Genomic DNA, 24,844 nt, shown 5'->3' with positions numbered 1-24,844 from the left:
TCCTCCTAAGAGACAACCCTGAGCCAATTGAACAGCTTTTGCACAATAAGCAAGAGAGAGAGAGAGACTGTAGAGGAGTTTGGGGAACTGTGAGAGTTCTCTGGAGCTGAGGAAAAAACTCAAGACGGGAGGAACGGCTGAGCACCATTGTTGGTTTCCCCTGTGCGTGGATAACAGGCGGGAGCTCTAGCCAGGTTCTCTGGCAGACATGCAGGGGGCTACAGTGTGTCCACAGCCTCTCCTCCTGCAGCTAGATCCAGCAGGAACAGGAGGGCTCCGTAACATGCCTACAAGAGGCCCCTCCACCCAGAGATGGATCCAGCAAGTACGGCAGGGTGATGCCGTACATGTTCCCAGACAGAGTGCAGAGCTAGAAAAATGCTGCAGTCTCCACGAGCGGGGCTACCCTGTGCAGAGATAGGGGGTGCTACTATGTGCCATGTGGTGCTGCTCCCCTGCAGAGTGTAGAGCGAGTAATACGCTATGGTACCCACATGCAGGGCTGCCCCGTGTGGAGTGAGAGTGTTGCTGCTGGGAGAGAGAGCGGACAGCAGAGTGCAGCTGTGTGTGCACATAGGCTGCCCCACCCAGAGAATGAGTGCAGCTTAGGAGGGCATTGAGAGGCAAGCACACACAGCAACCCTGCCCAGACCCTGCTCCGACAACAGGTAATTAAGACAGCAGGGCACACCAGCACTAGGCAGCCCCGCCCAGATTAGAGGGGCAAGGGAGCATGCACACGCCAGGCTGCCCAGAACCCACTCCTCAGGCCAGGCAACACAGTAGGCACCACATGCACCTGCCCTGACGACACACGGCCCAGCAAAACTGTTTGCCACACGGAGACCATCTTTTCAAGTCTGGGAGAGAGAGCTATTCCATCCAGCCCATAGGGACGAGTACAGAAGAACATGCCCCAAATGAAGGAACTAGAAAAAACTCCAGAGAAATTCCCTCATGAAACGAAGTAATTTTCCTGGTACAGAATTCAAAGAGCCCTGGCCAGGTGGCTCAGTTGATGGAGTGTCATCCTGTACACCAAAAGGCTGCGGGTTTGATTCCCAGTCAGGGCACATGCCCAGGTTGCATGTCCAATCCTCGGGAGGGGTGCCTACGGGAGGTAACCAATTGATGTTTTTCTCTTACATTAATGTTTCACTCTCTCCCTTTCTCTCTAAAAATCAAAAAAATTTGGGGATGTGAACAGATCTCCAGGTCCAGGAAGCACAGAGTGCCAAACAAAATGAACTCAAAGAGACCCACATATTGTAATTAAAATGGCAAAAGTAAAGATAAAGACACCGTCTTAAAGGAAGCAAGAATGAAACGAGTCACAGGGAAAACTCATAAGGCTATCAGCTGATTTCACAGAAACAATTTTACAGGCAAGAAGAGAGTGGCAGGAAATATTCAAAGTGCTGAAAGTATAGTATTCTACCACCTAGAATTTGCTTACGCAAGTTCATGACCACTAAACCAGCCTTATAAGAAATGCTAAAGGATCTTCTTTATGCAGAAAGAAAAGGCCATAACCAGAAATAAGAAAATACAGGAAAGAAAAAAAAATCTTACTGGTAAAGGCAAATATATAATAACGACAGTAAATCAACCACTTAATAGCAGCGAAATTAACTATAAATACAATAAATCAGGGGATATACAAAACAAAAAGATTTAAACATGTCAAAATAAAGAATGGAAGGGGTGTAAAAATGTAGTGCTTTTAGAATGCAATTGAACTTCAATGCCTATCAGCTTAAAATAGACTGCTGTAGCTATAGATGAATATATACGAACCTTATGGTAACCATAAACCAAACCCATAAAAAACACACAAAAAACTAAGAGAAAGAAATCCAATCAAAACCCTAAAGAAAACCAACAAATCAAAGAAATCAAGAGCAGAGAACAACAACAAAATGGCAATAAGCACACACCTATCAATATATTATATGTAAAGGGACTAGATGATCCAATCAAAAGACAGGGTGACAGAATGGATTAAAAATATGACCCAATACACATGCTGCCTATAGGAGACTCATTTTAGATAGAAAGACACACATGGGAAAAGATATTTATGCATATAGAAATGAAAAGAAAGCTGGGGTAGCAATACTCATATCAGACAAAATAATATTTAAAACAAAGAATATAAAAAGAAAGACATTACATAATTTTAAAGGGGTTAATCCAAGAAGAGGATGTAACAGTCATAAATATCTCTGCAGCCCACATAAGGGCACCTAAGAATATAAAGCAAATATTGATGGACATAAAGACAGAAATTCACAGTAATACAATAATAGTTGGGGACTTTACTACTCCACTTACTTCAATGGACAGATCATCCGAACAGAAAATGAATATGAAAATAACTGCTGTACATTGCCACATTAGACCAGTTTGACTTAACCACTTAGAGAGCATTTCATCCCCAAACTTCAGATGACACACTGTTCTCAGTGCACATGAAACATATTCCCGGAGAGATCACATACGAGGCACCTCCTACTGTTGCAGGGTCAGCACTCTGAGATTACCTGTCAAATACATTCCTCTCACCTGGCCCCAGCTGGAGAAGGCCCACTCCACACAGAGCTGCTGGTTACAGGCCTGGGTGTCCACCGGCCTCTTGGCAAGCTGTGTGCACATGTCATTGGACACGGGAGTGGAGATTCCAGAGGCTTTCAGCTTCTGGCAGGTCACCCGGCGGGTCTGGATGCCTCCACCACAGCTGCGGGTACAGGCGGACCAGGAGGTCACCATCCACCTGTGGAGAGGAGGAGGTGTCAGTCTCGGGGAGAGGAACGAGGCTGTATGCTCTCAGGAAAAGAGCCCCCCCCCCCCCCCTCAGGCTCTCACCACACAGCTGCTTATTTGGGGGCCATGGCCCTTTTTACTGTATGTACTTGGAGTGATAGGCTGAAAATGGCCGCTCCAAAGAAACTCCGACAAATCCCTGGAACCTGTGAATGTTACTTTATTTGGACAGAGGGGCTTTGCAGATATAATGAGGGATTTGGGGATTATCCTATGTTACCTGGTTAGGCCTTAAACGTCATCACAAGTATCCTTGTAAGAGAAAGACAGAGGGAGATTCCACACAGAAGAGGAGACGACAGTGTGCTCACAGAGGCAGAAGAGGGAGTGATGTGGTCACAAGCCGAGGGATGCTCAGAGGCATCAGAAGCTGCAAGGGCCAAGGAACAGATGCTTCCCTAGGGCCTTTGGCGGGGCACAACCCTGCTGACACCTTGATTTTGGACTTCCGGGCTTCAAAACCATGAGAGAATCAATTTCTGTCGTTTTAAGCTACCATGTTTGTGGTCATTTGTTACAGCAATCACAGGAAACAAATACCCTTTGGAAATGGACTAAAAAGGTGTATCCTGAAAGCATATTTTGGAGATCAGTTGCTTTAGCTTGACATTGGCCCCAAAGCCATGAGCCTGCAGAAAGTCTTGAGCTAGTTACACGGCTCTGCAGTTCTCGTACTTCTTACCGGCACCCGGTGTGCGGCAGAGGAGAGACAGTCCCCAGGGAAGTCCCATCCAAACCTGTGCTTTCCAACCATTCCACTCACCTCCTGACCCAGGAGCAACCTGGTCTCACTGAAGCCCACATTTTTTCTGCTGGTACCCACTGTATTTTCTGCCTCGCCTTAACCCATGTCTCTGATGTTGTTCAGTCCCTCAGGAACATGCAAGCTCCTTCCAGCGCTCTGGAGCTACATCCCCCCTCTCTGAGTCACGGTCCGTAGGTCTTGCACCTCTTAGAGAGCTGAAAGGAGTTGTCCTCAGAATACTTGGTTCCAACTATAGTTCGGATCCTTGGAAGTGAGACTGGCCAACACTGAAACATGGCTTTTTTTCATAGAGCCCAGATGTCAGCTGGCAAACCCTGAGATCCCCGGTCCATGTACAAACATGCAGGGGCTCTCTTTGCATGTTTACGCCCTAGGATAATTCTCAGAGAGGAGGAGGGAAGGGGGGATAGGTTGGGGAAAATAGTGAGAAAAGACGGTGCTTTCCAACCATTTCACTCAAACTGGGGGATGGGAAGGGAGCATTCTTTGGTTTTATTGCCCGAGAAAAAGTTTGTCTAAATGAAATGGTCCTGTGTGGGCCCAAACAGGACTGCCCACAGCTATTCAAAAGAGAGGACCAGGGTGCCTCCCCCCGCCCCCCTTTTTTCTTTTTTTTTTTTTTTTACGTCTGCAAGGAAGGCTGCTGAAGTGCCCGAGGCGGGACAGCCACTCAAAGGTGAACCTGTGGTCGCTTCCTAGTGCAGTGGTGCCATGTCTGGCTCTCAGGAGAGGCCAGGAGCAGGGACAGGAGGCCAATTCCTCCAGCGCCTGGATCTGCGATTTATTTAGTTTGGTGGAACTTCCCTGCTCCGTTTGCCCCGGAGAGAGAGGACTGCGTGCAGAATTCCAGCCCACAGAAGCAGAGCCACTTAGGAAGCAGGCGTGAGGCGTGTGAAAGCTCCTGGGGGCCTGAAACCCTACCAGACTCGGCCGTTATTTCATCTGCAGAAGTAAATGAGGCTGATTGACTCTGACTATCACCCCAGCAAATCAGAAAGCCCCTGGCATGTCCGAGACCGCTTCTTCATTTCACACAGCTTGGCAAGGGCAGTCTTCCAGGCTCGCATATCCCTGGTGAATGTCAGGCCTGCATTTCAATCAACTTTTATTTCCAAATATACATTTCAGCAATTTTTCAGGAGCCGGGGCGAGGGGTTTGAGAGAGGAGAGGTACGGGCTATGTTACAGTTCAGGAAGGGTATAAAAGGACATTAATCATTCCCGTGGAAACCTTCCCGTCAGCAAGTCAAACTGCTGATATTAATGAGCGTGTTTCATATTTCATTGAGTCTCTCCTGGTTTCAGCTGCTCCTCATGACTCAGCTGGCAAAACACGAGGCGGTTGCCTAAGTGGTGTACGCAAGTCCTACAGCTAGGCAGTGGAGGGGCATTTCAGGGACCGGCCAAGTCCCCCCAGGCTCAGGGCACCATGCTGGTGCCAACTCGAAGCCCATCCATTATCCCTTCAGCTACTGACTGAGGACTGCGGTGGGCATGCTCAGTGGGACTCACAGCTTCTCAAAGCTCGAGGAAGCTGTGAGAGGCAGAGACTGTGGGTGTCAGTCTGGGCTCTGTGAGGGTCCCAGATGCAGAGAGTGTTTAGCCAACATTGAGGCAACTAAGGAAATGAAGACGTAGCTCAATGTTAGAGGATGCCACTGTTTATGGAAAAGAAGGGGATCAGATTCTTCGACTAAGCTGAAGTATTGATTAGCATAGGTATTCAAAGTTCGAAGGAAGGGGAAGGATAGAGGTCGAGGCAGTAATCCCCATCCCTGAGCACTTCAGCTGCAAACACCTTTCTTCTCCTACAAACAGAGCCAGTTTCTCACTGCAGGATGCGAGCTATCTCTTGCCAGCGCCTGGGATGTACCTGCTCCCTGAACAGAGCCTTTCAGGCACAGGGATGCCTGGGGAAGCCCTGAGAGGTGAGGGGTAGTTTCTGCAGAGTGCTGAGTCTGGACAAAGCTGTGCTTGTAGGAAAGAGCAGCTCCTTGGAGGGCACGTCCCCCTCTGCACTGAAGTCCCCCCTTGCATAGTGCTAGACAAGGAAGGGCTGGCCACCAACTTGGCTAAAAGCCGGGGTCCTTACTGGGGGGCAGAGAGGCCTGAGCCAGCCTCTGCCTCACTCACCGGGAAGGGCAGTCTCTCCGGTTGCAGGGGACGGGATGCACGGCAGGGCGGACCTTCCCTGCGCAGTGAGCGGGGTTGACCTCTGTGCTGTTCAGGAGACACCGCAGGCGGGGCTGCTGAACGCCCCTGTTCCCACAGGAGGCGGAGCAGGTTGCCAGTCTGTCCACAGACCACCAGTAATCTGTCACAGAAGGTGAAAAGCAGAGAGCATTACTGCCCATGCTCTATATTTCTTCTGATAGGGCACCGGGGGAGGAGGGGATGGTTGTTATGAATGAGCCTGGCCCCTCAGTTTATCCAGGCAAGTTATGTGGTCTCCAGAGCCCTCCGTTGGCTCACCCAGAAAATGAGCACAATAGCTCTTACGTCAAGTTATTATGAGGCCTGGATAGAACGAAGGTCAAGAGCCTCGCCCAGGGCCTGGCACAGAGAGAGTATTAATCAGCGGCTGTAGCTCTTATTCTTTTTAAACATACGTCTTAAAGCACTCTTTTTTTTCCAACTGGCTCACCAGAAAGTCACCATGTTTTTCAACGAGAGAGAGAAAAATATCAGAGATACTTCACAATCGTATTTAAAAGTGCAGATTCAAGTTGGACATTGTAGCTGCTACGAAAAACCAGCCTATCCAGAGAGCCCTCGATTACGTGAGTCACCGACGTAACCAGTCAGTGAGAAAGGCAATTTCTCTGCATTTTCTGTGTGGGGGGCCTGGGACTCACTGGCAGGGAAGCTGTTAAAATAACTGTGGGCTGGTAAACTGTGAGTGCTTATTTGCAAAGTTGCGTGTTACAAATCTTGCAGATAGGCTCCGGTTTCCACCAGAGAATGGCTGGCTGGCAAGACAATGGAATACTCACTTTCTTGTCTGGAAAGCCAAATGGTGGGGGAGGATGTTTAAGGGAAAAAGGGGGAGGATGTGCTCAGAGGTCTCCCTTTTTATGGGCTATATTGACATACAAGTCTGTCGCCTTCCACAGAATCCTCCATTCAGAATACACAGTGGACTTTTGCTTTCCCTGAAAGTGTCACACACCGACCACAGGTACAACCGGCCTATGGAAAACTCAAGAGCCTCCTTCAGTTTCTATGACAAGGCCAGTGATGGCTCCCCTCTCACTGTATGGGCTCATCCATACTTTCTTGGTGCAGCAAATTCCAGGCCCTGCCCAAGGGCTTTCTGAGCCGCCAGTGTTCCTGGAAGTTGAATGCACCCGCCACACAGGCTTCCCAGTCTGGTCTTTGACTGGCTCACGGGAGAGGAACCTGGAGAGCACTCAGTGTGCGACACAGCTGAAGGCTCTAGGGTGATGGGCAGGTACCGGCACCGGCCCTGACTCTCCAGGGCGGGAGGCAATAACCAAGTGGTTCCAAATCTGTCTTATTTTGGAACCAAACCAACAGACAAAATTTGCATTTTTCGTAACAGGCTACTTTACACTCAACTGTGTGTTTTCTTTACAAATTCACCCAGCGTAAAGGAAATGCATTTGACTTTGCTACAAGATGGTGTTTCCTTGGTCCCACCTATGAAAGCAGCACTGACTCTTCCAGATTCTGCTGCTGTGGGGCCTGGTGGCTCTGCTGAGGGGCCTCATGGGATGGAAACATGGTTCAGTGTCAGTTTTCACATTCTAGGGACCATTGGAGACCAGAAGTCATTTCGTCCACTACAGAACTAGATTCTCAGGGGGACTCACTTGTTCAAGAAATAAGCCCAGCACCCAAAGTCCCAAGGGTTCTTACCTTGGATGATAAGAGAGGCCTTCTGCACGAGCATGCCTGCCTCGTTCTGGGCGACGCAGCTGAATTCCCCCTGAGACTCGCTGCTTAGATTGGCAACCTGGAGAATCTGTCCAGCTGCCAAGATGTGATGTGTCAATCCTGTGACAGTGGCAACTGACTGGCCACCATGGAACCAGGTGATATTGGGGGTAGGGTGACCTTGGATGGGGCAGCCTAGAGAGGAGAGGAGAGGAGAGGTAAGCTACCGGTAAAGCCAAAAAGGGCACATTCCTGATGAGTTGTTTTAGTGTGTTTGTGGCTCTAGGGGCCGTGGGTACAACATGGTCCTCCCGGGGCATTTTTCTTCTGCTTGCCATTCCCAAGCAAACAGGAGATGTTTCTGTACTCTGGGTTCTGGGAACATGACTATTATTCATTCAATTAAGTAAAAATTCGTGAAGGACACAAAGTGCCTATTTCTACCTATGTCCCTGTACTGACTTAAAAAAATGAAGCAATATTTACTCATTGAACACTTTTTGGAGTTAATTAGTTCCTACACCAATTTTATAATGAAAGAAATCATTTCTTCAAATGCAGTGAGTTCGAAAAGGTACACACTATATAGTAATAGGTAGGAATCAAACTTTAGTTGGTAAAAGTCTAATATCTGCCTCCATTTTACTCTTTATGTGATTTTTTCAAGCCAAAATTTTTCAACAGAGACTACGAAAACAATTTTAAATACTAATCTCATTTCTCTATAAGTCAAGAACCTTGGCATTCAGACAATTCTTACCAAGCCTGCACTGGACATGTACAACACCACACTTATTTACACAGTCATTGAACATATTTTGATACATTAAAATTCCAAAATATTAAATGGAGATACCGTATCAACTAAAGGCTTTGTAGCATAGAATTAGTAAAATAAACTGAGTGGTTGTGAGAGAAAACTCATTTCCTCTCATTTCAGAGTTTTTGCTGAATTTGCTGTTGCACTCCCAGCAACTTAGCTTCCACTGAAAATTTACTTGGAAGTTTAAAACACATGATAAGTCATTAAAAATTAAAATATTAGAGGATTTCCTTCAGTTAAAAAAAATCTATTGGTAACTACTATTCTGGGGACAGTTAAGATTATCTTTCCTCTTGCAAGGAAATAGCCAATGACAGACCATAAAAAAAGCACACTAATAAAACTGAAATACAAAGCAGAAAATGATGAGATCTATGACACACATGGATGGCCATCTGCATGGATGTGTGTGCCTATGGGTCTGTAAAGAAAAGGGATTTTCTAGTGTTGGCTTGTTTTCTATTCTGGGGCAGCACTGTTAGAATTGGTATAGGAGGCAGACTTAACAGAGAAAAGGCCCTTAGATATCATCTAGCCCACTTCCAGAGGAGGAAACCAGGGCTCAGAGATGTTAAGAGTCCTTCCAAAGGTCAACGAATAGGCCTTCTGATCCCTTGCCGTGTGTACTTGTTCAGCTGGGCACCAGCATTACGTAGGCACCTTGTTACCTACATCCTTTGTCTGCTCACTCCTTTCAGCACCTTGCCCTTTCTTTCTGCTTTTACATTTTCATTGTAATTGTGTAGGTTGAAGGGGTTGGAACAAACTACTCTGAAGAAGGGCCCCGGAAAAGTAATGCTAAAATCTGTATAGGAAGCTCAGTATAGGATATAGTGTTACAGGAGCCAATTCCTTACTCTTCCCCGTATTGACTCCCTCTGCCATGTAACTGTGCAGCGCCCTCCCACAACGGGTGCTCTGTACTTCCCCACCTCCTTCCTGACCTTGGCCGTGTGACTACTTTGGCCAATAAAGTGAGTTAGGTGTTACACTAACAATAAACAATCTGAAAAGGAAATTAAGAAAAAACAATTCTCCTTACAGTAGCATCAAAAAGAATAAAATACTTAAGAATAAGCTTAACTAAGGAGTTGAAAGACTTGTACATTGAAAATTACAAAACATTGCTAAAAGAAATGAAAACATGAATAAATGGGAGGATATCTCATGTTCATGGATTGGAAGATTTAATATTGTTACAATGTCAATAGTCCTCAAAGTGAACTACAGATTCTACTCAATGGCTATCAAAATCCTGATGATGTTCTTTTGCAAAAATAGAAAAATCTATCTAATAATTCAGATGGAATCTTTAGAGATCCCAAAGAGTCCAAACAATTTTTAACCAGAAGAACAAAGTTGAAGGTCTCACACTTACTGATTTTAAAACATATAAAAGCACAGTAATTGAAAGAGTATGGTACTGGCATAAAGACAGACATATAGACCAATGGGATAGATAGAAACCCCAGAAATAAACTCTTGCAGATATGGTCAAATGACTTTCAAAATGGGGGCCAAGAGCATTCAATAGGGAAAGGACAGTCTTTCCAACAAATGGTGCAAGGAAAACTGGACATCCACATGCAAAAAATGTTGAATACTTACCTGACTCCACATATAAAAATTAACTCAAAATGGGTCAAAAACCTAAAACTATGAGTTAAAAGTAAAAAAAAATCTTAGGGGAAAAGCTTCATGATAATAGCTTTGGTGAAGATTTCTTGGAAATGATGCTAAAAGCACAGATGGCAAAAGAAAAATTAGATAAACTGGAGATCATCAGAATTGAAAGCTATTGTGCAAAGGACACTTATCAACAGATTGAACAGGCAACTCAAAAAATGGGAGAAAATGTTTGTAAATCATAGATCTTATAAGGCATTAATATCCAGAATATATAAATAATTCCTACGAAAATAACAATCACAAACAACCACATTAAAAAACAGGCAAAGAATTGAATAGTCATTTCTCTGAAGATATACAAATGGCCAATAAGCACACGAAAAGATACCTGCTCAACATCACTAATTATTACAGACATTAGGATGGTTATAAAAAAATCCAACAACAGAAAATAAAAAGTGGTGTTAAAGATGTGGAGAAATTAGAACTCTTGTACATTGCTGGTTGGGAATGTAAAAAGATGCAGTCGCTGTGGAAAACAATATGACAGTTCCTCAAAAAGTTACACATATAATTCAGCAGTTCCACTTTTGGATATGTACCCAAAAGAACTGAAAGTAGGAACCCGAACAGGTATTTTTACACCAACGTTCATAGCAGCATTATTCATAATAGCCAATGGATGACAACAACCCAAATCCATCAATGGGTGGACAAACAAAAATCAGATACATTTGATGACATGGATGAACCCTGAAAACATTAAGTGAAAGAAGCCAGACGCAAAAGGATAGATATTGTATAATTCCACTTATATGAGATACATAGTGTAGTCATGTTCAAAGAATAGTGATTGCCAGGGGCTGGCGGAAGGGGAAATGGAGAATTATTATTTAATGGGTACAGAGTTTCAGTTTGGAATGATGAAAAGTGGTGGAGATGCAGAGCATGATGACTGCACAATAATATGAATGTCATTAATGCTACTCAACAGTACACTTAAATATGGTTAAAACAGTAAACTTTATTTTGTGTGTATCTGACCACAATAAAAGAAATGAGGCAGATGTGCTGGTATACCGGCTCTAAACACTAGACCTCAAGAGACCTTGCGAGTCCTTGCTTGTGCTCCTGTGCTGTGGCCATTGCCAGCAGAAGAACAAGCCTGGACTGGCCCGACGATCCCAAGAGGAGGATGAGGGAAACATGGCGGACAGCCAAGTCACCCTAGACAAACCCAGTTTAGATAAGCTGAGCTAAATAAGATCAGTAAGAATAAATTATTGTTATGAGGCCACTGAATCTTGTTTTTCTTTCTTTTTTTAAAATGCAGTTTCTTTTTCTTCTTTTTAAAAAATGCTTCTCCTCCTTCATGGCAATAGTTAACTGATGCACTTAGGGAGAAAATAATCCTTCCAGTTCTTCTCCTTGATCCACGTGTTACATTGTAACTAGTTTATTAATATTAGTAATAGGAAGAAAGCAAAGAGGAGGCCAGACATTCTAAGCATAGTTATCTGGGCATCTTTACCAGGAAGCTGTAATTTTATACTCCCCAGGGAACCACAGGTCCATTCCCTGCAAATAACTGGGGCCAGGGGTCCAACTAAGGGGAAGATGGGCGCATGAGCAGTGAAGTCGTGGTGAAGTAGGGGAGATGCCTGGGAACCATGAATTGGCTAGAGGGGTGGAGCAACTGCAAGTGTGCAATATCCTGAAGGACTCATTGGTTAAGCTTCTAGTTAAAATCTTCAAAGAAACTTTCCCTCTCTTGTTCCTTTTGTTTCATTCCTGCTTCCTTGCACTCACTTGTTCTGGCCTGTGTGGTCCAGTGGTTGAGAGATGACCTAGGAACCAGGAGGTCATGGTTCAATTCCTGGTTAGCGCATATGCCCGGGATTCGGGCTCAATCCCCAGTAGGTGGCATGCAGGAGGCAGCTGATCAATGAGTCTCTCATCATTGATGTTTCTATCCCTCTCTCCCTCTCCCTTCCTCTCTCTGAAATAAATTAAAAAAATAAGTCATGCTTTAAAAAAAAGAGAAATTCCTCCATTAGTAACTACTAAGTTAGATGATCTTTAAGGTGCTTTTAGATTCCAAGATTCCTCAATATCATCTCAAACTCATCTCCTCCCACACCCATGTAGCCAAGGGCAAAATAGATCTATATTCGATGTATACTTAGATCAATATATAGTGAAACTGAGCTATGTAAATGAAGGGCTCATGGAAGAGATATTATATTTGGAGGTTATTTACAATTAAAATAAGCAGAGACCAGGGATACTGAGTAAGAAGGGGAGGGCAGTCTAGAAGTGGTGTGAGCAAAGATGCAAAAATGAGAAAACAGGTGTTGTGGCTGGGAGAAAATACCAGTTGACTAAAACATGGGGAACACAGATGAAGCTGGCATGGTGGGAGTGGCAATGGGAAGAATGTTGAAGGCCAGAATCTGGTCTTTTGGGAGCAACTGAAGAAGGGGCGTGATGTAACCTAAATGGGCTTTAGGTGGATCAGTAAGGTGATTATTTGCAAGATGCACTGGGCTGAGAGAAAGGAGATTCTAGGATTTTAGTTCAGATGTGGCAAGAAGTGAGACATATTTGTCAAGGTTGTTCTGACAGGATGTGAGCAGGAGAGTGGTGGAAATAAAGAGGAGAAGCTAAAGATACTGCAACACTAGAGGGACTACTAATAGAATTAGGTAAGTCAGGAAAGGTGGGTAAGTTTAGTTTAAAGAATATTGATTTTAAAGGTTGTTATGAAAATCCAGGATGGAAAATCCATTGAGGTCGTAAAGATAAAAGTGTAAGTCAGAGGTAAGCGCTGAAGACACAGATTTTGGAACCCAGTCTCATATATGTGTGTAGAAGAAACCTTCAGTGAGGAGAGATCAGGCCTCAGGACAAATCAATGGGAGAATTCTGGCATTCAGTGATTAAAGAAGGAAGAGGAGGTAGTAGAGGAGACTTACTAGTAGAAGAAGTGATCTGAGAAATAGGAGGAAAATTGAGACTATGTAATATGGAAATACATAAAGGAAATTGACTAAGAAACACATTGTTACGAAATAAGAAATTAATAACTTGTGAAATGAAAGAGTAGTTTCATTAGTTTATGAAAATAACTAACTGAACAATCCCCCCTTTCAAATAAGATAAATGGTAAAATTCACTACAACTCATGTTTGAATGGTCAGTAATTCCAAGTTAGTGGAACTGGAAATAAAAGTGTTTGTATAATCAAAATATCCCATTAATGCTCTGCACACCCATTTCTTTATTTAAGAGATAATTTATCTCTGGGTCTTGAATCTTTAGAAGTGGGCCAACAACCGGGTTATTAAAAAGATGAATTAAAAATGAGGTTGAATGAAAATTCTTCAAATGTTGCAAAACAGGAACAGAGTAGATCTTGGTCAGAAAATTCTTAAAACAATTTGGGGATTCTAGCATCCAGGAATGGTGAATAATTTAGTTGGACTTATCTTCCTGCAGGTAACAATCATAAAATATAAACAAATGAAAAAATTACATGAGACAAAAACTCTTTGAAAGTACTGAGGTGTGACAAAAACCAATAGCAGAAACAGGAGGGAGAGCTTAGAAAAACCCAAGTACAACAGGTGTGATTTTCTAGCATGTGGTTTTTTGCCTGAGAAAACTGCTTACTCTCCACATGGCTCAGGGAGCTGGGAAACTTATAGCTTTACTGATTTAAGATGTCAGAGGATAGAGTCTGGGGGCTTTTTATTACAGTTGGAAAGTTAAGGGGAAAATCCTGGAAGAGTCACAGGGGTGATAAAGTTCAAAATATGCACAAATCTTGCACAAATTCTTAATGGGCAGACCCCAGGAGACTCAGGAAAAGATCAGCAACTAAGCTGAATTAACAAAGTTTAGTCTGTGTCCATTGAAGGGAAAACAAAGAGTTGGAATTTTAGTTTAGTGAAGTTAACTACCTTTTGGAACAAAAACAAACACTCTTCAGAGAAGAACAACAGAATCCAGAGTCTCTACAATAGATCATCTATAATATCCAGAATATAATAAAAACGCACTGGACAAGACAAAATGTAACCTATGCTGAAGAGAAACAGCAGTCAGTAGAAACCAATCCTGAGATGATGCAAATGTTATAATGAGCAGACAGTGACTTTAAAGCAGCAATTATAAGTATATAGGAAAATATACTCATAATAAATTAACAGATGGAGTATCTCAGTAGTGAAGTTGAAACTATATAGACAAATTCTAGAGCTGAAATGTACAAAAATAAAATGAAAAATTCATTAGAAGTGCTTACTATAAAATTAGAGATGGCAGGAGAAAGTGTCAGTGAACTTGAAGATAGTTAAGCAGAAATTACCCAATGTGAAGAACAGCGGGAAAAGATTGAAGAAAAATAAACAGAGTCTATGGATCTGTACAAAAATATTAAAATGTATAATACATGTACAATTAAAGTCCAAAAAGGAAAGAAGAAAATGAGACAGAAAAATATTGGGAAGAAATAAAACTACCAAACCTCTCAAATTTTTGGAAAACTAAACTTCCAAGAAGGTTGACAAACCACCTAGGAACATTACAGTCAAACTGTTGAAATTAAAGGAAAAAACTTGAAAGTCATGATGGAGCAATAAGGACTGGGTTTCCTTTCCTGCCTTAAATAACTAGAAAACTGGACAAAAATGTATGAAATGACTGTTTTTAGACATTAGGCAGACAGTAGAGGACTGTGATGTCTGAAATAAGAGAAACATTAGGTGAGCCCTATGAATTCCCTGGCTTCCTGCCTGGAGTCACATTCTAGACTGCAAAGCATGGAGGGTATATTAGCTTCCTAAGGTTGTTAATAACAAAGTACCACAGACTGGGCAGCTCAAACAGTAATTTATTGTCTCAGTTCTAGAGACTAGAAGTCTGAGATCAAGGTGTTGACAGAGTTACTCCCTTCTGAGGGCTGTAAAGATAATCTGTTCTATCCCTCTTTCCTATCTTCTGGTGGTTTGATGAAAATATTTGGTGTTCCTTGGCTTATAGATGCATCACTTTGATCTCTGCTTTCATGCCCACATGGAGTTTTCCCTTAAGTGAGTGTCTGTCTCTATGTTCACATTTCCTCTTTTTTTAAGAACACCAATCATATTAAGGCCCACCCTTATGACTTCATCTTAACTTGATCATCTGCAAAGACTCTATTTCCAAATTAGATGACATACAAGGTACGGAGGGTTAGGGATGTTAACATTTTTTTAGAGGACACAATTCAACCACAAAGCAGAAGACTATCTCACGCAGAACATAGCGGTCTGGATGAATTGATGAGACAGAACTGAGTTCAAAGAGGCTGAGGCAACTGGAAGTAGTTAAGAAGAATTCTGGAGATATGGGTGCTACATAGAAAGAGAGCTCCAGAAATTTGCATAAATTCTTCCTCAGTCTTTGCCCAATTGAAGATGTACATGCATAAGACAAATTTGGTAAGATTGAGAAAAGACCAATCAGGGACCTGTATTTTAATATTTACCAAAGCTCTAAGAGGGCTGGAAGACCTTCATGTTCTCAACAGCCAGAGTGGCACATCCTTACTGATCATCTGGAGCATTCAGCAGGGACTCCCGAGGGCCCTAGAGTAAAGGTTACTCTAGACTTGCCCTAATCAAGCTTAAAACAAGCCTTAAAAGATTGATTAGACTTAGAATAGCTTAACTGCTTAACAAGAAAATCCAACAATCTCTAAAAAAGATGAAATCCAGACACTTGATGATATAAAATTCACACCATCCAACATTCAAGAAAAAATTACTTATTAAGTCAAGCAGCAGGAAAATGTGACCCACACCAAGACAAAAACAAGTCAATGGAAACAGATCAAGAATCAACAGGGATGGCCCTAGCCAGTTTGCTCAGTGGTTAGAGTGTTAGCAGACTGAGGGGAGCAGGTTCGATTCCAGTCAAGGGCTTGATTCTGGTCAAGGGCACATAATTTGGTTGTAGGCTCCATCCTGGGCCTGGTAGAGGTGCGTGTGGGAGGCAACCAATCAATACCCTTAGGTGAGGATTAACAAAAAAAAAAAAAAAAAAAAAAGAATTGACAGGGATGATGGAATTCTATTCTACATAATAAAAGGGTAATATGCAAATTGACCCTAACAGAATGCCTGCTTGACCAGTCACTATGAGGCGCACTGACCACCTCTTGGTCCCTTTCCCTGGCCGGCAGGCTCCAATTGCCCGATGGCGAACGAGGAACTGGGGGATAGGTGGTGGCGGGGGGCAGGGCCGGCTGCCGGCAGCCGGCAGCCAGGAAAGATGGCCCTGACGCAGGCCAGGCTTAGAGACTGTACCTGTGCATGAATTTCATGCGCAGGGCCTCTAGTTATTAGATAAGGGTATGAAAACAAGCTACTGAAAACATGGTAAGTATTTAAAGGAAAACATGGAAGTTATACAAAGAATTGAATAAACTTCTAGAAATAAAACATTTTATGAAATAAAAAACCACTGGATAGACTTGCTAGAAGAATAAATTCTATAGGAAAACAATTTTTGAAACTGAAGATCTAGTAATGGAAATTATCCAGTGAAAGAGAGAAAAAAGACTGAAAAAAAATCAAGTGATCAAACATATGTTAGACAAGGATATAGTTACACAGGTGCATCTGTCAAAAGTCTATGGTTAAGAGTTGTACATATTAATGTCTGCAAATTTTACCTAAAACAATAATTAGTAGGGAGGGGGTAGAGAGTAGGTGGAAGTACTAATAAAAGAGAAATGCAGAATATTGATTACAGAAGCTGGGGTATTACTATATGGGGGTCATCATGCTATTCTGTCTACTTCACACATCTGTGAAGTTATTCATAATGAAAAGAAACTTGTTTGCACCATCTAGTCATTTATTGGCAGGAATGACTCAGTGTCCAAAGAATTGCTTTTCACATATTCTGCTTATTCAGCTCTATGCTTTTTTAAAAATAAAGTTTTAAAAACAACAAAAAAATATTGTTGTTCCAGCCTGTTATTTGCAGATGTTTCCCCAAATATTTTATAACCTGTCAAACTTAAAAATTCCTGCTGGCCTTCATTCAGCTCTGTTGAAGTCAGAGATCACTTTCACTTGTACATCTGTCACCCTTGATTCCGACAGCTTTAGTTTGGTTGTCCTGTATGGCAGAAACTGCTAGTCATCCCCTCATGTCGATCCTCTCCTTCTTACAATAAAATAGCCCCTGAATTTTAGTTAGGTGTGTAGCTGCCTGGGTTAGAGACATTTCCCATACGCCCTTGCAATAAGGTGTGGGCCTCGTGATTACATTCAGTGAAATGAGGGAAGTGATGTGTATGCCTCCCCGGACATGTCTTTGAAAGAAAAGAACTTGTACTTCTCGCCCCTTCCTCCAGCCTGCTATTGCGAATGTGTGTGTGGAGCAAACCATCCCGGCCTAGGTGGGTAAGGGCAATATTCCAGGATGTCAGAGCAACAGGAGTTTAACAATTTTTTGCCTGGGTCCCTAGGTAGCGGTAGGTTGCCAGACCATGGCTGGACCCTTTTTCTGCCTTTTGACTGCTATTCAGGTGTTTATTAGAGGTTGCTGAATGTATAGCCTAACTATGACAGTCCTAAATATTTCCTTACTGAGACAGTGTCCATCTGCTAAATAGGTTATTGTATTTTCCTTCACATGTGGACAGTGACTCGAGAGGAAATGTTCTAGGAAAGTCTATTTTCCACAATTAAATAAAAGCAAAGACCCAAACAAACTAATTATAATTAAGTAAATGAACAAATTGCCTTTTCTATCACTAATACGTCTTTCAATGCTTTCCACTGGATACATAGCTTCTTCTCCTTAAAAATGTACTTTGTCCTCAGAAGCGTACCCTCTTCGGCACATGCAGTGTGAGCCCCGTGCTTTCTGTCTATGTTTATGTGCGCGTCTCTGTGTGTACACAGTGGTCTCTGAGGTTTGCCAACAGCAATAGTCAAAATAAGGACTCTCGCATGAATTCCCACCGTGTATGTTCCCAGTGAATAATTATCCGAGTTTCACTGCTAATGAGAAAACCTGGTTTGTAACGGGGTTCCTTTCTGTCATGGACGTTTCTCATTTATTAAAGTAAAAGAAATATCAATCACTTCTCGAAGGTGAGCAATCGCCGTGAGTGCCAGGTTCAAGGACACCAAAAACCATGTGCTAACGTATTCCACACATCAAGAGGGGCCACACAGTGAACCCCTCCCCCGCCCCGTTGCTTCAGTGAGGAAGTTAACAGTGTTTCAGGCAGGGCTCGATTCTCCTTTTCTGAATCCCTCCCAGTCACATGATGCTGCCCATGTCCACCCTCCCAACCTCCACGCCCACCCCAGGAAACAGTCAGTCAGCAGGGACTGACTTCTGTCTCCCCTCAGCCTCAGTTATTACAGGTCTTGAGTTGGTTCGGTGGCTGAGGAGGGAGCGGAGCTTCGTTAATGAGAGTTCTGGCAGCAGAAAGCCTCTCTCTATCAACTCTTCCTAACCAGTGAAAGAAAATATTGCCCTTAGGCCTCCATTCTTGGGTCCACTGTGGCTCTAAATTGAGCCAAAGCCAGGTATGATTCACATATGTGTGAGGGTTTTCCTGCTAGTTTCACCTACTTTAAAAAAATCACATTAGCTGGAGAGTGGTAAAAGCTTAGAATGGAGATGTGTACAATAAGAAAAATAAATTATATGTGAAATGGTATCTTCTGGGAGTCAGTTCAGCTAAGTTGACACCCCTGATTAAGTCTAATTGACCACAGTGATTTTCTTCACTTTTGTCTCCTATTTCACATTGGTTTCTGGAACTATAATAGCGTCACTCAGGGAAACAGCCTGAGTTCAACAGGTAAGGGAGACGTGGGGGTAGAAAGCCAGGGGGCCTGGTGCCCTGGCTTCCACAGCCGGTGCGGTAGAGGCTGGCTCACCTTACAGGCGGTGGGAGAGGCTGCCTGCGAGGCACCTGTCTAGAAAGAAGTTCTGAACTCATCATGATCATTACTCAGTGGATATTGCTGCTCATTGGAAGGGCTGAAAAGCAGCAGGATTTCTGGACTGCTAAGAGACAAGCAAGCAGTTTGATTTGCGGGCTTCTTTGGAGGGTAGAGCAAATCAACACAGGCGTTTATTTAGCTGCTTGCCACTGGAGTGAGCCGCACATCAGGAGCTCACTTTCGTGAGTTCTTAGCCTTAACGAGCAGAAGGCAAGAGTTCAGAGTGCATATATGCCCCTTCCCTTCTTCCCTTCCAGCCAAAAGCTCAGCTGAGCTTGATACATGGATTATTCGAAGCAAAAAACATAAATGGACTGAAAGAGGCTCCCAAGAAGGGTGGCTTGAAGATGGGGAAACGCAATTTGGGAGAGGGGGAGATTGAGCGTTGTCGAGGGCTTTCACAACTTCACTGCTACCTAAAGCTGTGGCGGATTAGGACGCGCCATGTAAAAATATAAAGACGTGGCATTATGACTTCAGGAGCTGGCCCCGGGCCTGTCAGCATTGCCATTAGAATCCTGTACTTTTCACGGGCTTAAAACTTACTATAAAAATGATGTGTGCTGGGATGAAACTTGGCACTTGGTGGAGTCAGTCTGGGAGTCCTTTCCTTAATTTAATTTTGCAAAACTGGAAAACATGCAGCTATTTAAAATTTATGGAGAAATCTCTGTTCTGCGCGTGGTATATGGTGTGTACGGGCCTCGCTCTGAGGCTGTGGGGTGACCGGATGAAATCAGGGATTCCGCGTTTCCTGGCTCCCTTTCCTTTTAGGTCCCCTTGGGTGACAGAGATGGTCTCTAAAGCAGCACTGAATGAGTGGGGACTGGCACCAGGCAGGAGACCGAGAGCCGTGATTAATTCGCGTCGGAAAAAAAACACAGTTCCTTACTCCCCATTTGTCAGCTGGGCCCCAGAAGGCTGTGGAGAAGACAAGCAGCTTTAATTTTCACTCCGATTTCTGGGACCTCCCAAAAAGCTGGTCAAATAACCAGGCCAACACTCTTCCCATGCACACTTGCCCAAAGAAAATGAACTTTAAAACATTCCTGGAAAAAAAGGAACTATAATAAGCCCATTTTCCATTCCCCAAATGTCTTTTTACCCCTAGGGCAAGCTCTGGGTTTCCATTGGCAGGGGGTACGCGAATGTCTCCATGCTCCTGGGCATCTGGTGGAAGAACTTGATATATTTCTCAGCATGAAAAGCAGCTCCGTCCAGATTTATGACTTGATTAAGGCCTGGTCTCCTCCAAAGGGAATTGGTTGTGGCCTGGTTACTGCCCTCACCTATCACCTGAGGGCCTGGGTATTCTCTTATAGGTAAGAAGGTGAGATGCCACTTATGATGCCCATGCATACACAATCCTGGCTATGAAAAGAGGACTGCACTGTGGATGCTGGCGCTGGGCAGTCCTGATCAACATGCTTACCCGGGGTTAACCGGGCCACCTGGGTACGGGTGCGGGGAGGGGGCTCTAGGAAATTGGTCCAGTTTCATTAACTTCACAGTAGTGTTGATTGGGACTGAAGCTCTCTCAAGTGGATAATACCCAGCATTCCCAGGTGTCCTTCTCTGCCAGTAGGCTCTTGGCATAAAACATCTTTAAAAACACAGCATTTTTCTTTTAAAGTTTCAAATTTCTGGGTTTATAAGCCCTGGTTGACTCTACCCTCAGGCTTCTGGCAGGTGCTACCTGGTCTGCAGGACGGGAGACTGGGATGACCCAGAGGGGCCCGGCTGCAGGCTGCCCGGGTCTGAGGAAGGAGGTTCAGTCCGCTGACCAGATGGCCTTTTAATGAACTCCAGAATGTGGCTCATGCTTGGGGCAGGCCATACTTTTAAAAATTTTTTTATTAAGTTATTACATACGTGTCCTTATCCCCACATTACCCCCTATAACCCCCCCCACTCATGCCCTCACCCCCCTGGTGTCTGTGTCCATTGGTTAGGCCTATATGCTTGCATATAAGTCCTTTGGTTGATCTCTCCCCCTTACCCCCACCCTCCCATACCTTCCCTCTGAGGTTTGATGGTCTGATCGATACTTCTCTGTCTCTGGATCTGTTTTTGTTCATCAGTTTATGTTCATTATATTCCACAAATGAGTGAGATCATGTGATATTTATCTTTCTCTGACTGGCTTATTTCACTTAGCATAATGCTCTCCAGTTCCATCCATGCTGTTGCAAATGGTATGAACTCCTTTTTTACCACAACCAGACCATACTTTTGAGGTCCCAAGTCAGAACTCCACTCTGTGTGGGAGTTAAGCAATTACACCCACTGAGTCTAGATTCTGTAAGGAAGGAGACTGCTGATTCCTTCCCATTTGGTCCGAAATGGGACAATATTTCAGGACTTTCAAGAAGTGCTCTGTAATAATCAAGGTGCAACTGCTGTGAGAAGGAAACAGTTTCAGAGGAAAAGCCATGGATCCTATGACTATTCTCTTCCCGTGAGTAATATAGCCATTCTCACCCCCGCACTCCAGCCAATGGAGAGGCCAGCTAGAAAGTACCCAGATTAGGTTGGGGAAACAAAACAAAAGCCAGCCGCAGCTCAGAGCCAACATGCCTTCATGAACTCAGCCTAGGTTTGGCTGTGTTTATGGGCCAGAGCCTTTGCAAAAGAAATAAAAAACCCCACGGGCAAAAAAAGAGAGCCTTTGCTCATAGCCCTGTACACACCCCATTTCAGTCCTCTTTTGCTGAACCAAAGCCACAGAACAGCAGTGGATATGAAGAATGGCTAATATTCATAGCAGGTATCCTGAGAGGCCTCGCGGGGGCACGCCGCAGAGTTCAGCAGCAAGTCACAGGAAGGAGCAACTGCTGACGAGGAATTCCAGAGTGAGCCAGGGGTGGAGCTGGGCGGGAGGGAGCGGGGAGCATGAAGACCTTCCCCGAATTTATTATTCCTATAGAAGTCTCCTGGGTCTTGAGGTTCTAGAAACTTCTCAACAAAGTAAAGAAAATAATAAACAATTGAGTGAAGTGAATAAGGGGGAGAGTTAAGCAGGCCAACTGCAGGGGGATGTGAGCCATGTGGAGGGAGAATGAGGAGTGAGGAGAGGAGGTGGTGGTGAGTGTAAGGATGCTGCTGGCTGGCTTCTGCTGGGGGAATCATATATTCTGGCAGGTGATGGTCTGGCCTTTGGCAGCCAAGCCTGCAGAGTGGGTGGTTTGTGAAGGGCCCATAAGTAGAGATGTCCTACACAGAGGAGGAAAGAAACCTACAACTGTGATTGGAGAGGCCATTGCAGCAATGTGACATGCTGTCCAAGGAGAGTAGCTGTCCAAGTGCCCGCTCTTTGTCTTGCAACATACATTTCTCCTACTGGTTTGTTTGGCTCCTAATCCTCCCTGAGTGTGGTTCTCAGATCTGCCTGGCCCTATATATTTCAGAGACCTCCTTGGAGCATCTAGTGGGCTCCCTGAAGACTTAGGGAGAAATAGTAGGTTCAGATATCCAGGGCCATGCTAACCTTTGAAAGAATCACCTGGACTCAAAGGCCCTAAACCCAAAGCTGTCTCCAAGTGAGACAGAGCACATGCTATATTCTGCTGGGAACAGATGACTGACTTGATCAAATTCATTCGTTTTTGGATTCTCTAAAGCACTCACATCAGGTGAAGGTAGAAGGTCTAGGATGGAAAATGCATTCTGAAACAGGCAGGATTACCTAATCTCTGTATAACAGATAGAAGTGAGAATTACTGTTCCTATTAAGCTCCCTAAGCACTCTAAGTAGAGCAGAGATATGAAAGCCTAAAGGTCCAGACTTGGGCAGAACAAGGACACTCAGTATGGGGGGGTGGGGGGGAGGGGTTATGCCTGTTAGTCAGTAACCTCATTGGGAACCTGTATTCCACTTTAAAATACACAATTAGCACTCCACTAGAGTTTTGCTCCCAGATCTTTCTAAAGACTAAAGGTGAGAAATCTCAGAAAACAGGAAAGACAACTTTTCCTATAACAATGAGATTTTTTCCCCACTAAAATGAATTTCTGGATTATGATTTTTTGAGGGGGAAATGTGCATGAACAGTATTTACAATAAAGTGCTCTTTGCTTTGTGAAAAATAATGTCTTAAAAACTAAGCAATAAAAAGAAACTGGAGATCCAAGATGGCAGCCGATGGGACGGCAGGCTTCAAGATAGTGTGCGAGTGAGAGAGCTAAAGGAGAGTGTGTGGACATGTAGGGAGTGTCTGTATTTGTGAGTGAGGGACAGTTATATTCCACAGGACTATTGGGGACTGAAGGAGAGGCTCCCCTGGCCGGGAAGCCTCTGCTACTGTGGAAATCTCTCCTGGAGTGGATGGCTCTGCTGCAAAGACCACGCCATCGTAAAGGGGAGAGCTGCTGTGATTGGACGCCTAGCCTTACCTTCAACCAGGAAGAACTCGGATACCTCCTGGGACCCTACAACCACAACACCCAGGGACCAGCTGCCTCTGCTGCTAACCCACGAACACCGAGACTCCAGCCTTCCCGGCTGCAGATGCCTAAAATGTTTGTCCAGGGGGAGACAAGGTGGCAGCCAAATAAGCGGATGGGTCCTGCGCCTTCTCACAGAGCAGATAGAAGAACAGCTGAATTGAATAACATCCACCCGGAATTGGCGAATTAAACACAGCTGGTGAGGCAATCCATGGACGGAAAGGTCAGAGATCGCCTAGAGAGAATCAATGTAGGAGGGAGAGAGCTACATAACCAGACCCCTGAGAGGAGGAACATGGGAGGGACAAAGAAATAGCCCCCATACAAAAGAAAAGGAGGAATCACTGGAAAAGGAAGTAAACAAAATGGAGGCAAGCAATATGTCAGAGAAAGAATTCAGAGCAATGGTCATAAGGACGCTGAAAAGGATGGAAGACAAATTCAACAATATGTGTAAGAACCAAGAGGAAATGAATAACCAAGAAGAAATGAAGAATGGCACTGGTGCAATAAAGAACACAATAGAAAGCATCAACAGAAGACTAAAAGAAGTAGAGGACCACATCAGTGAGCTAAAAGACAAGGTAGGAAAAAATACCCAAGCAGAGCAGCAACTGGGGAAAAAAAAAAAACAGGAAGAGAGCCTAAGGGAATTTTGAGACAACATGAAACAAAACAACATCCGCATAATAGGGGTGCCAGAAGAAGAGGAAACTGTGCAAGAATTAGAAAACCTGTTTGAAGAAATAATGACAGAAAACTTCCCTGGTATTGGGAAGAAGAAACTCACACAAATCCAAGAAGCTCAGAATTCCAAACAAGGTGAACCCAAAAAGCCTACACCAAGACACATCATAATTAAATTGGCAAACACAAATGACAAAGCTAGAATCTTAAAGAGAAACCAAAAGTTACCTTCAAGGGATCTCCTATCAGACTATCGACTGATTTCTCAACAGAAACACGTCAGGCCAGAAGGGAATGGAATGAAATATACAAAGTCATGCAAAGCAAGGGTCTGAATCCAAGAATACTGTGCCCAGCAAGGCTATCAATCAAAGTTGAGGGTGGAATCAGGAGCTTCACAAACAGAAAAGGACTAAGGGAGTTTATTACCACCAAACCAGTAATGCAAGAAATGCTAAAAGGGTCTGCTGTTAACACATTGTATGTGGGAAACGTATTTATAAAACGTATAAATACGTTTCCCGCATACAATGTGTTAAAAGAAGAAATAGGAAGAGAAGAAGGAACACAGGCATAAAGAATAAAAATGGCAACAAACAAGTACCTATCAGTAATAATTTAAAGGAAAATGGTTTAAATGCCCCAATCAAAAGACATAGGGTAGCCGAATGGATAAGAAAACATGACCCATGTATCTGCTATCTACAGGAGACCCACCTCAGAACAAAGGATTTACACAGACTGATGGTGAAG

General features: G+C 43.8%; 1 protein-coding gene across 1 annotated transcript in view; it reads right to left on the bottom strand.

Moving 5' to 3' along the window:
- ADAMTSL1 (ADAMTS like 1) overlaps positions 1–24,844 on the bottom strand; it is an 876,403-nt gene that overhangs the window by 18,425 nt on the left and 833,134 nt on the right. Inside the window, exons 27-29 of the mRNA XM_070429962.1 lie at positions 7,469–7,681; positions 5,723–5,903; positions 2,566–2,773 (exon numbers count right to left, since the gene is read on the bottom strand). Coding sequence (XP_070286063.1) covers positions 2,566–2,773; positions 5,723–5,903; positions 7,469–7,681 — 602 coding nt within the window. The remainder of the gene's footprint in view (positions 1–2,565; positions 2,774–5,722; positions 5,904–7,468; positions 7,682–24,844) is intronic.

The sequence above is a fragment of the Myotis yumanensis genome, unplaced genomic scaffold (assembly GCF_028538775.1).
Source record: "Myotis yumanensis isolate MYYU_CA2020_CCGP unplaced genomic scaffold, mMyoYum1.0.hap1 SCAF_12, whole genome shotgun sequence".
Lineage (NCBI taxonomy): Eukaryota > Metazoa > Chordata > Mammalia > Chiroptera > Vespertilionidae > Myotis > Myotis yumanensis.
This window is presented reverse-complemented; position numbering and strand designations above follow the sequence as displayed.